The sequence below is a fragment of the Oncorhynchus keta genome, chromosome 27 (genome assembly GCF_023373465.1).
Source record: "Oncorhynchus keta strain PuntledgeMale-10-30-2019 chromosome 27, Oket_V2, whole genome shotgun sequence".
In the NCBI taxonomy this organism is placed as follows: domain Eukaryota; kingdom Metazoa; phylum Chordata; class Actinopteri; order Salmoniformes; family Salmonidae; genus Oncorhynchus; species Oncorhynchus keta.
In genome coordinates, this window is record NC_068447.1 from 10,464,010 (window position 1) to 10,476,823 (window position 12,814).

The window sequence follows — 12,814 nt, forward strand, 5'->3', positions numbered from 1 at the left end:
TCTCTCTCTTTCACTCTCTCTTCTCTCTCTCTCTTTCACTCTCTCTTTCACTCTCTCTCTCTCTCTCTTTCTCTCTCTCTTTCACTCTCTCTTTCACTCTCTCTTTCACTCTCTCTTTCTCTCTCTCTTTCACTCTCTCTTTCACTCTCTCTTTCACTCTCTCTTTCTCTCTCTTTCACTCTCTCTTTCTCTCTCTCTTTCTCTCTTTCACTCTCTCTTTCACTCTCTCTTCTCTCTCTCTTTCACTCTCTCTTTCACTCTCTCTCTTTCACTCTCTCTTTCACTCTCTCTTGCACTCTCTCTTTCACTCTCTCTTTCACTCTCTCTTTCACTCTCCCCTCTCTCTCTCTCTTTCACTCTCTCTCTTTCACTCTCCCTTCTCTCTCTCTAGGTCAGTGTTGCTCCTGCTGAAGAACCCTCCCTTCCTCTTCCTGTGTCTGGCGGGGGCCACAGAGGCCACCCTCATCGCTGGCATGTCCACCTTCGGCCCCAAGTTCCTCGAGTCTCAGTTCAGTCTGAGTGCATCTGAGGCAGCCACCTGGTTTGGTGAGAGAGCATCATAACACTAACTACACCCCACACAAACTGTGATGTGAGACACACGTTCTACATGTTCTACATGGTATTAACCTTCCCTCTCCTCCTACCAGGCTACATGGTACTAACCTTCCCTCTCCTCCTACCAGGCTACATGGTATTAACCTTCCCTCTCCTCCCACCAGGCTACATGGTATTAACCTTCCCTCTCCTCCCACCAGGCTACATGGTATTAACCTACCCTCTCCTCCCACCAGGCTACATGGTATTAACCTTCCCTCTCCTCCCACCAGGCTACATGGTACTAACCTTCCCTCTCCTCCCACCAGGCTACATGGTACTAACCTTCCCTCCTCATCCCTCACATACACATGGTACTAACCTTCTTCCCTCCTCATCCGTCACATACACATGGTACTAACCTTCCCTCTCCTCCCACCAGGCTACATGGTACTAACCTTCCCTCTCCTCCCACCAGGCTACATGGTATTAACCTTCCCTCTCCTCCTACCAGGCTACATGGTATTAACCTTCCCTCTCCTCCCACCAGGCTACATGGTATTAACCTTCCCTCTCCTCCCACCAGGCTACATGGTATTAACCTTCCCTCTCCTCCCACCAGGCTACATGGTATTAACCTTCCCTCTCCTCCCACCAGGCTACATGGTACTAACCTTCCCTCTCCTCCTACCAGGCTACATGGTACTAACCTTCCCTCTCCTCCCACCAGGCTACATGGTACTAACCTTCCCTCTCCTCCCACCAGGCTACATGGTATTAACCTTCCCTCTCCTCCTACCAGGCTACATGGTATTAACCTTCCCTCTCCTCCCACCAGGCTACATGGTATTAACCTTCCCTCTCCTCCCACCAGGCTACATGGTATTAACCTTCCCTCTCCTCCCACCAGGCTACATGGCACTAACCTTCCCTCTCCTCCCACCAGGCTACATGGTATTAACCTTCCCTCTCCTCCCACCAGGCTACATGGTACTAACCTTCCCTCTCCTCCTACCAGGCTACATGGTATTAACCTTCCCTCTCCTCCCACCAGGCTACATGGTATTAACCTTCCCTCTCCTCCCACCAGGCTACATGGTACTAACCTTCCCTCTCCTCCCACCAGGCTACATGGTACTAACCTTCCCTCTCCTCCCACCAGGCTACATGGTATTAACCTTCCCTCTCCTCCCACCAGGCTACATGGTATTAACCTTCCCTCTCCTCCCACCAGGCTACATGGTATTAACCTTCCCTCTCCTCCCACCAGGCTACATGGCACTAACCTTCCCTCTCCTCCCACCAGGCTACATGGTATTAACCTTCCCTCTCCTCCCACCAGGCTACATGGTACTAACCTTCCCTCTCCTCCCACCAGGCTACATGGTACTAACCTTCCCTCTCCTCCCACCAGGCTACATGGTACTAACCTTCCCTCTCCTCCCACCAGGCTACATGGTATTAACCTTCCCTCTCCTCCCACCAGGCTACATGGTACTAACCTTCCCTCTCCTCCCACCAGGCTACATGGTATTAACCTTCCCTCTCCTCCTACCAGGCTACATGGTATTAACCTTCCCTCTCCTCCCACCAGGCTACATGGTATTAACCTTCCCTCTCCTCCCACCAGGCTACATGGTACTAACCTTCCCTCTCCTCCCACCAGGCTACATGGTACTAACCTTCCCTCTCCTCCCACCAGGCTACATGGTACTAACCTTCCCTCTCCTCCCACCAGGCTACATGGTACTAACCTTCCCTCTCCTCCCACCAGGCTACATGGTGGTACCCGCTGGTGGAGGGGGCACTTTCCTGGGTGGCTACATCGTGAAGAAGCTGAACCTCCGTTGCCGTGACATCATTAGGTTCTGCATGGTGTGTGCCGTCATCAGTCTTCTTGCCATCTTCATCTTCCTCATCCACTGTCCCAACGTCCTCATGGCCGGGGTGACTTCCCCCTACCGCAGCAACCTGCCACCGGGTCATCAGTACAATGAACAGTACTATGAGCCAGCCCACAACCTCCACAACAGGTAAGCCCAGACCAGGCCCAGTGGAATATTTGACATTATTTTGTCTTACCCATTACACAGTATAATCATTATTTTGTCTTACCCATTATACAGTATAATCATTATTTTGAGTACAAAGAAGTGGAATGTTAGCTAAACAGACTGGTAGGGTTGAGACCGTCATGAAATTGTGCATGAGGGGTAATTGGTCTCCGTGAGAACCTTTGGGACGGCAGATAGTGTTTAGAACGTTGGGCTAGTAACCAAATGATTGCAAGATCGAATCCCTGAGCTGACAAGGGGAAAATGTTTCTTTCTACACCTGAACAAGGCAGTTAACCCACTGTTCACTCATTGTAAATAAACATGTGTTCTAAACTGACTTGCCTAGTTAAATAAAAGTGACATTCTGAAAATTTGCATAAAATTTGCATAAAATTAGCATATTACATATATACTGTACCAGTCAAAAGTTTGGACACACCTACTCATTCAATGATTTTTCTTTATTTTGACTATTTTATACATTGTAGAATAATAGTGAAGACATCAAAACTATGAAATAATACATATGGATTAATTTAGTAACCAAAAAAATGTTGAACAAATCAAAATATACTTTATATTTGAGATAAAGTGAAATAATGGGTTGTAATTTACAATGGTGTTTGTTCTTCACTGGTTGCCCTTTTCTCGTGGCAACAGGTCACAAATCTTGCTGCTGTGATGGCACACTGTGGAATTTCACCCAGTACATATGGGAGTTTATCAAAATTGGATTTGTTTTAGAATTCTTTGTGGATCTGTGTAATTTGAGGGAAATATGTCTCTCTAATATGGTCATACATTGGGCAGGAGGTTAGGAAGTGCAGCTCAGTTTCCATCTCATTTTGTGGGCAGTGAGCACATAGCCTGTCTTCTCTTGAGAGCCATGTCTGCCTACGGCGGCCTTTCTCAATAGCAAGGCTATGCTCACTGAGTCTGTACATCGTCAAAGCTTTGCTTAATTTTGGGTCAGTCACAGTGGTCAGGTATTCTGCCACTGTTAACTCCCTGTTTAGGGCCAAATAGCATTCTAGTTAGCTCTGTTTTGTTGTTAATTCTTTCCAATGTGTCAAGTAATTATCTTTTTGTTTTCTCATGATTTGGTTGGGTCTAATTGTGCTGCTGTCCTGGGGCTCTGTAGGGTGTGCTTGTGTTTGTGAACAGAGCCCCAGGACCAGCTTGCTTAGGGGACTCTTCTCCAGGTTCATCTCTCTGTAGGTGATGGCTTTGTTATGGACGGTTTGGGAATCGCTTCCTTTTAGGTGGTTATAGAATTTAACGGCTCTTTTCTGGATTTTGATAATTAGTGGGTATCGGCCTAATTCTGCTCTGCATGCATTATTTGGTGTTCTACGTTGTACACGGGGGATATTTTTGCAGAATTCTGCGTACAGAGTCTCAATTTGGTGTTTGTCCCATTTTGTGAAGTCTCCAGATCTCACAACCATAAAGGGCAATGGGCTTTATGACTGATTCAAGTATTTGTAACCAGATCCTAATTGGTAAGTTGAATTTTATGTTCCTTTTGATGGCATAGAATGCCCTTCTTGCCTTGTCTCTCAGATCGTTCATAGCTTTGTGAAAGTAACCTGTGGCGCTGATGTTTAGGCCAAGGTATGTACATTTTTTAGTGTGCTCTAGGGTAATGGTGTCTAGATGGAATTTGTATTTGTGGTCCTGGCAACTGGACCTTTTTTGGAACACCATTATTTTGGTCTTACTGAGATTTACTGTCAGGGCCCAGGTCTGGCAGAATCTGTGCAGAATATCTAGGTGCTGCTGTAGGCCCTCCTTGGTTGGGGACAGGATCATCAGCAAACAATAGACATTTCACTTCAGTTTCTAGTGAGGCTGGGTGCTGCAGACTTTTCTAGTCTCCCCGCCAACTCGTTGAAATATATGTTGAAGAGGGTGGGGCTTAAGCTGCATCCCTGTCTCACCCCATGGGCCTGTGGGAAGAAATGTGTGTTTTTTGCCAATTTTAACCGCACACTTGTTGTTTGTGTACATGGATTTTATAATGTCGTATGTTTTACCCCCAACACCATTTTCCATCAATTTGTATAGCAGACCCTCATGCCAAATTGAGTTAAAGGCCTTTTTGAAATCAACAAAGCATGAGAAGACTTTGACTTTGTTTTGGTTTGTTTGGTTGTCAATTAGGGTGTGCAGGGTGAATACATGGTCTGTTGTACGGTAATTTCTCTCATTCTCGCTCTGTCTCCTCTCTCTCTCTCTCTCTCTCTCTCTCTCTCTGTCTCATCTCTCTCTCTCTATCTATCTCCTCTCTGTCTCCTCTCTCTCTGTCTCATCTCTCTCTCTCTATCTTTCTCAGTTCTTGGTTGGGGGACAACCTGATGGTGGGCTGTAATGCAGACTGTCACTGTTTACGAGAGCTCTATAACCCAGTCTGTGGATCCGATGGTGTGATGTATTACTCCCCTTGCCATGCAGGCTGCAGCACAGTCAACCACACGGAGGTCTCCACAGGTAGACAGGTAACCAACCAACTGTTCAGCAAAGATCTCACTTAAATTAGTTAATGAAGATGTACGGTAGTCTGTCAGTATACATGTTCACTCTGTGTGACTGTCCCTTCTGTGTGACTGTCCCTTCTGTCAAATCAAATCAAATTTTATTGGTCACATACACATGGTTAGCAGTTTGTTAATGAAGAAAAATGTATTGCGAGTGTAGCGAAATGCTTGTGCTTCTAGTTCTGACAGTGCAGTAATATCTAACAAGTAATCTAACAATTCCACAACAACTATCTAATACACACAAATCTAAGTAAAGGAATGGAAGAATAATATATACAGTGGAGAGAATAAGTATTTGAAACACAAGTATTTGAAACACTCAGGAAGTTAAAGCTTGGTTGCAAATGCGTCTTCCAAATGGACAATGACCCCAAGCATACTCTCTGTCAGAAGGATTGGGCCAAAATTCACCCAACTTATTGTGGGAAGCTTGTGGAAGGCGACCCGAAACGTTTGACACAAGTTAAACAATTTCAAGGCAATGCTGCCAAATGCTAATTGAGTGTATGTACACTTCTGACCCACTGGGAATGTGATGAAATAAATAAAAGCTGAAATAAATAATTCTCTCTAATATTATTCTAACATTTCACATTCTTGAAATAAAGTGGTGATCCTAACTGACCTAAAACAGGGAATTAAATGTCAGGAATTGTGACAACCTGAGTTTAAAAGTATTTGGCTAAGGTGTATGTAAACTTCCAACTTCAACTGTAGGTATTCCTCTTGTCCAGATGGGATAGTGGAGTGTGATGGTGATTGCATCATATGTGGATCTGTTGGTAAGCAAATTGGAGTTGGTCTAGGGTGTCAGGTAAGGTAGAGGTGATATGCTCCTTGACTAGTCTCTCAAAGCACTTCATGATGACGGAAGTAAGTGCTACGGGGCGATAGTCATTTAGTTCAGTTACCGTTGCCTTCTTGGGTTCAGAAACAATGGTGGCCATCTTGAAGCGTGTGGGGACAGCAGACTGGGATAGGGAGAGATTGAATATGTCCGTAAACACACAAGCCAGCTGGTCTGCGCATGCTCTGAGGACGTGGCTAGGGATGCCGTCTGGGCTGGCAGCAGATGCGATGGTTAACACGTTTAAACGTCTTACTCACGCCGCCACCAGAGAAGGAGAGCACACAGTCCTTGGTAGTGGGCCGTGTCGGTGGCACTGCGTTATCCTCAAAGCAGACAAAGAAGGTGTTTAGTTTGTCTGGAAGCAAGACGTCGGTGTCCGTCGAAGTGGCTGGTTTTCTTTCTGTAATCCATGATTGTCTGTAGACCCTGCCACATACGTCTGAGCCGTTGAATTGCGACTCCACTTTGTCTCTATACTAACATTTCACTTGTTTGATTGCCTTGCGGAGGAAATAACTACACTGTTTGTATTCAGCCATAATCCCCAAAAACTAAATCCTGCAAAGGACTAGATGCGAGGCAGCCCTCTCTGTCTGACTGTTCCTTCTGTCTGACTGACCCTTCTGTCTGACTGACCCTTCTCTCTCCCCTACTGTCCCTTCTGTCTGACTGTCCCTTCGGTCTGACTGTTCCTTCTATCTGACTGTCCCTTCTGTCTAACTGTCCCTTCTGTCTGACTGACCCTTCTCTCTCCCCTACTGTCCCTTCTGTCTGACTGTCCCTTCTCTATCCCCTACTGTTCCTTCTGTCTGACTGTCCCTTCTGTCTGACTGACCCTTCTCTCTCCCGTACTGTCCCTTCTGTCTGACTGTTCCTTCTCTCCCCTACTATCCCTTCTGTCTGACTGTTCCTTCTCTCCCCTACTGTCCCTTCTGTCTGACAGTCCCTTCTGTCTGACTGTCCCTTCTGTCTGACTGTCGCTTCTCTATCCCCTACTGTCCCTTCTGTCTGACTGTCCCTTCTGTCTGACTGTCCCTTCTGTCTGACTGACCCTTCTCTCTCCCCTACTGTCCCTTCTGTCTGACTGTCCCTTCTCTCTCCCCTACTGTCCCTTCTGTCTGACTGTCCTTTCTTTCTCCCCTACTGTCCTTATGTCTGACTGTCCATTCTGTCTGACTGTCCCTTCTGTCTGACTGTCCCTTCTGTCTGATTGTCCCTTCTCTATCCCCTACTTTCCCTTCTGTCTGACTGTCCCTTCTGTCTGACTGTCCCTTCTGTCTGACTGTCCCTTCTGTCTGACTGACTCTTCTCTCTCCCCTACTGTCCCTTCTGTCTGACTGTCCCTTCTTTCTCCCCTACTGTCCATTCTGTCTGACTGTCCCTTCTGTCTGACTGTCCCTTCTTTCTCCCCTACTGTCCATTCTGTCTGACTGTCCCTTCTGTCTGACTGTCCCTTCTGTCTGACTGTCCCTTCTGTCTGACTGTCCCTTCTCTATCCCCTACTGTTCCTTCTGTCTGACTGTCCCTTCTCTATCCCCTACTGTCCATCTGTCTGATTGTCCCTTCTGTCTGATTGTCCCCTCTGTCTGATTGTCCTTCTGTCTGTTGTACTCAGGCTACAGCTGTGTATGTTGACTCTGTCTGACTGTCCCTTCTGTCTGGTGCCCCTGGTTAGGTGTACTCGGGCTGCAGCTGTGTGGTGGGGGGGAACGTCACGTCGGGGCAGGAGGGTCTGGCTCTGGATGGGAAATGCACCAGCTCCTGTAGTCACATGCCAGCCTTCCTCACCTTCCTCTTCATCATCATCTTCTTTACCTTCCTGTGTAGTATCCCCGCCCTCACTGCTACCCTCAGGTGGGTACAGACCCTAACTCTAAATCTCACTGCTACCCTCAGGTAGGTACATACCCTAACCCTCACTGCTACCCTCAGGTGGGTACACACCCTAACCCTCACTGCTACCCTCAGGTGGGTACAGACCCTAACTCTAAATCTCACTGCTACCCTCAGGTAGGTACATACCCTAACCCTCACTGCTACCCTCAGGTGGGTACACACCCTAACCCTCACTGCTACCCTCAGGTGGGTACATACCCTAACCCTCACTGCTACCCTCAGGTGGGTACATACCCTAACCCTCACTGCTACCCTCAGGTGGGTACATACCCTAACCCTCATTGCTACCCTCAGGTGGGTACATACCCTAACCCTCATTGCTACCCTCAGGTGGGTACATACCCTAACCCTCACTGCTACCCTCAGGTGGGTACATACCCTAACCCTCACTGCTACCCTCAGGTGGGTACATACCCTAACCCTCACTGCTACCCTCAGGTGGGTACATACCCTAACCCTCACTGCTACCCTCAGGTGGGTACATACCCTAACCCTCACTGCTACACTCAGGTGGGTACATACCCTAACCCTCACTGCTACTCTCAGGTGGGTACATGCCCTAACCCTCACTGCTACCCTCAGGTGGGTACAGACCCTAACTCTAAATCTCACTGCTACCCTCAGGTGGGTACATACCCTAACCCTCATTGCTACCCTCAGGTGGGTACATACCCTAACCCTCACTGCTACCCTCAGGTGGGTACATACCCTAACCCTCACTGCTACCCTCAGGTGGGTACAGACCCTAACCCTCATTGCTACCCTCAGGTGGGTACATACCCTAACCCTCACTGCTACCCTCAGGTGGGTACATACCCTAACCCTCATTGCTACCCTCAGGTGGGTACAGACCCTAACCCTCATTGCTACCCTCAGGTGGGTACATACCCTAACCCTCATTGCTACCCTCAGGTGGGTACATACCCTAACCCTCACTGCTACTCTCAGGTGGGTACATACCCTAACCCTCACTGCTACTCTCAGGTGGGTACATACCCTAACACTCACTGATACACTCAGGTGGGTACATACCCTAACCCTCACTGCTACTCTCAGGTGGGTACATACCCTAACCCTCACTGCTACCCTCAGGTGGGTACATACCCTAACCCTCACTGCTACCCTCAGGTGGGTACATACCCTAACCCTCACTGCTACTCTCAGGTGGGTACATACCCTAACCCTCACTGCTACTCTCAGGTGGGTACATACCCTAACACTCACTGATACACTCAGGTGGGTACATACCCTAACCCTCACTGATACCCTCAGGTGGGTACATACCCTAACCCTCACTGCTACCCTCAGGTGGGTACATACCTAACCCTAACACTCACTGATACACTCAGGTGGGTACATACCCTAACCCTCACTGCTACTCTCAGGTGGGTACATACCCTAACCCTCACTGCTACACTCAGGTGGGTACATACCCTAACCCTCACTGCTACTCTCAGGTGGGTACATACCCTAACACTCACTGTTACCCTCAGGTTGGTACATACCCTAACCCTCACTGCTACTCTCAGGTGGGTACATACCCTAACCCTCACTGCTACTCTCAGGTGGGTACATACCCTAACCCTCACTGCTACTCTCAGGTGGGTACATACCCTAACCCTCACTGCTACCCTCAGGTGGGTACATACCCTAACCCTCACTGCTACTCTCAGGTGGGTACATACCCTAACCCTCACTGCTACTCTCAGGTGGGTACATACCCTAACCCTCACTGCTACCCTCAGGTGGGTACATACCCTAACCCTCACTGCTACCCTCGGGTGGGTACATACCCTAACCCTCACTGCTACCCTCAGGTGGGTACATACCCTAACCCTCACTGCTACCCTCCGGTGGGTACATACCCTAACCCTCACTGCTACCCTCAGGTGGGTACATACCCTAACCCTCACTGCTACTCTCAGGTGGGTACATACCCTAACCCTCACTGCTACTCTCAGGTGGGTACATACCCTAACCCTCACTGCTACCCTCAGGTGGGTACATACCCTAACCCTCACTGCTACCCTCAGGTGGGTACATACATTAACCCTCACTGCTACCCTCAGGTGGGTACATACCCTAACCCTCACTGCTACTCTCAGGTGGGTACATACCCTAACCCTCACTGCTACTCTCAGGTGGGTAGATACCCTAACCCTCACTGCTACCCTCAGGTGGGTACATACCCTAACCCTCACTGCTACCCTCAGGTGGGTACATACCCTAACCCTCACTGCTACCCTCAGGTGGGTACATACCCTAACCCTCACTGCTACTCTCAGGTGGGTAGATACCCTAACCCTCACTGCTACCCTCAGGTGGGTACATACCCTAACCCTCACTGCTACCCTCAGGTGGGTACATACCCTAACCCTCACTGCTACACTCAGGTGGGTACATACCCTAACCCTCACTGCTACTCTCAGGTGGGTACATGCCCTAACCCTCACTGCTACCCTCAGGTGGGTACAGACCCTAACTCTAAATCTCACTGCTACCCTCAGGTGGGCACATACCCTAACCCTCATTGCTACCCTCAGGTGGGTACATACCCTAACCCTCACTGCTACCCTCAGGTGGGTACATACCCTAACCCTCACTGCTACCCTCAGGTGGGTACATACCCTAACCCTCACTGCTACTCTCAGGTGGGTACATACCTAACCCTCACTGCTACCCTCAGGTGGGTACATACCCTAACCCTCACTGCTACCCTCAGGTGGGGGTACAGACCCTAACCCTCATTGCTACCCTCAGGTGGGTACATACCCTAACCCTCATTGCTACCCTCAGGTGGGTACATACCCTAACCCTCACTGCTACCCTCAGGTGGGTACATACCCTAACCCTGACTGCTACTCTCAGGTGGGTAGATACCCTAACCCTCACTGCTACTCTCAGGTGGGTAGATACCCTAACCCTCACTGCTACCCTCAGGTGGGTACATACCCTAACCCTCACTGCTACTCTCAGGTGGGTAGATACCCTAACCCTCACTGCTACCCTCAGGTGGGTACATACCCTAACCCTCACTGCTACCCTCAGGTGGGTACATACCCTAACCCTCACTGCTACACTCAGGTGGGTACATACCCTAACCCTCACTGCTACTCTCAGGTGGGTACATGCCCTAACCCTCACTGCTACCCTCAGGTGGGTACATACCCTTACCCTCACTGCTACCCTCAGGTGGGTACAGACCCTAACCCTCATTGCTACCCTCAGGTGGGTACAGACCCTAACCCTCACTGCTACCCTCAGGTGGGTACATACCCTAACCCTCACTGCTACCCTCAGGTGGGTACATACCCTAACCCTCACTGCTACCCTCAGGTGGGTACATACCCTAACCCTCACTGCTACCCTCAGGTGGGTACATACCCTAACCCTCATTGCTACCCTCAGGTGGGTACAGACCCTAACCCTCATTGCTACCCCTCAGGTGGGTACATACCCTAACCCTCACTGCTACTCTCAGGTGGGTACATACCCTAACCCTCACTGCTACTCTCAGGTGGGTACATACCCTAACACTCACTGATACACTCAGGTGGGTACATACCCTAACCCTCACTGCTACTCTCAGGTGGGTACATACCCTAACCCTCACTGCTACACTCAGGTGGGTACATACCCTAACCCTCACTGCTACTCTCAGGTGGGTACATACCCTAACACTCACTGTTACCCTCAGGTTGGTACATACCCTAACCCTCACTGCTACTCTCAGGTGGGTACATACCCTAACCCTCACTGCTACTCTCAGGTGGGTACATACCCTAACCCTCACTGCTACTCTCAGGTGGGTACATACCCTAACCCTCACTGCTACCCTCAGGTGGGTACATACCCTAACCCTCACTGCTACTCTCAGGTGGGTACATACCCTAACCCTCACTGCTACTCTCAGGTGGGTACATACCCTAACCCTCACTGCTACCCTCAGGTGGGTACATACCCTAACCCTCACTGCTACCCTCGGGTGGGTACATACCCTAACCCTCACTGCTACCCTCAGGTGGGTACATACCCTAACCCTCACTGCTACCCTCCGGTGGGTACATACCCTAACCCTCACTGCTACCCTCAGGTGGGTACATACCCTAACCCTCACTGCTACTCTCAGGTGGGTACATACCCTAACCCTCACTGCTACTCTCAGGTGGGTACATACCCTAACCCTCACTGCTACCCTCAGGTGGGTACATACCCTAACCCTCACTGCTACCCTCAGGTGGGTACATACATTAACCCTCACTGCTACCCTCAGGTGGGTACATACCCTAACCCTCACTGCTACTCTCAGGTGGGTACATACCCTAACCCTCACTGCTACTCTCAGGTGGGTAGATACCCTAACCCTCACTGCTACCCTCAGGTGGGTACATACCCTAACCCTCACTGCTACCCTCAGGTGGGTACATACCCTAACCCTCACTGCTACCCTCAGGTGGGTACATACCCTAACCCTCACTGCTACTCTCAGGTGGGTAGATACCCTAACCCTCACTGCTACCCTCAGGTGGGTACATACCCTAACCCTCACTGCTACCCTCAGGTGGGTACATACCCTAACCCTCACTGCTACACTCAGGTGGGTACATACCCTAACCCTCACTGCTACTCTCAGGTGGGTACATGCCCTAACCCTCACTGCTACCCTCAGGTGGGTACAGACCCTAACTCTAAATCTCACTGCTACCCTCAGGTGGGCACATACCCTAACCCTCACTGCTACCCTCAGGTTGGTACAGACCCTAACCCTCACTGCTACTCTCAGGTAGGTACATACCCTAACCCTCACTGCTACCCTCAGGTGGGTACATACCCTAACCCTCATTGCTACCCTCAGGTGGGTACATACCCTAACCCTCACTGCTACCCTCAGGTGGGTACATACCCTAACCCTCACTGCTACCCTCAGGTGGGTA

General features: G+C 49.6%; 2 protein-coding genes across 14 annotated transcripts in view; both read left to right on the forward strand.

Moving 5' to 3' along the window:
- LOC127912428 (proteoglycan 4-like) overlaps window positions 1-12,814 on the forward strand; it is a 288,599-nt gene that overhangs the window by 235,999 nt on the left and 39,786 nt on the right. The window lies entirely within an intron of this gene.
- The window catches only part of LOC118378016 (solute carrier organic anion transporter family member 4A1-like), an 83,690-nt gene that overhangs the window by 47,600 nt on the left and 23,276 nt on the right, over window positions 1-12,814 (forward strand). For all 13 annotated transcript variants that reach the window (XR_008082547.1, XR_008082548.1, XR_008082549.1 and 10 more), the window contains 4 exons: window positions 392-546; window positions 2,312-2,570; window positions 4,930-5,092; window positions 7,660-7,838. Coding sequence is in view for 5 of the 13 variants with exons in the window: in XM_052481607.1 (XP_052337567.1) it covers window positions 392-546; window positions 2,312-2,570; window positions 4,930-5,092; window positions 7,660-7,838 (756 nt within the window). In the remaining 8 variants the exon portion in view is untranslated. The remainder of the gene's footprint in view (window positions 1-391; window positions 547-2,311; window positions 2,571-4,929; window positions 5,093-7,659; window positions 7,839-12,814) is intronic.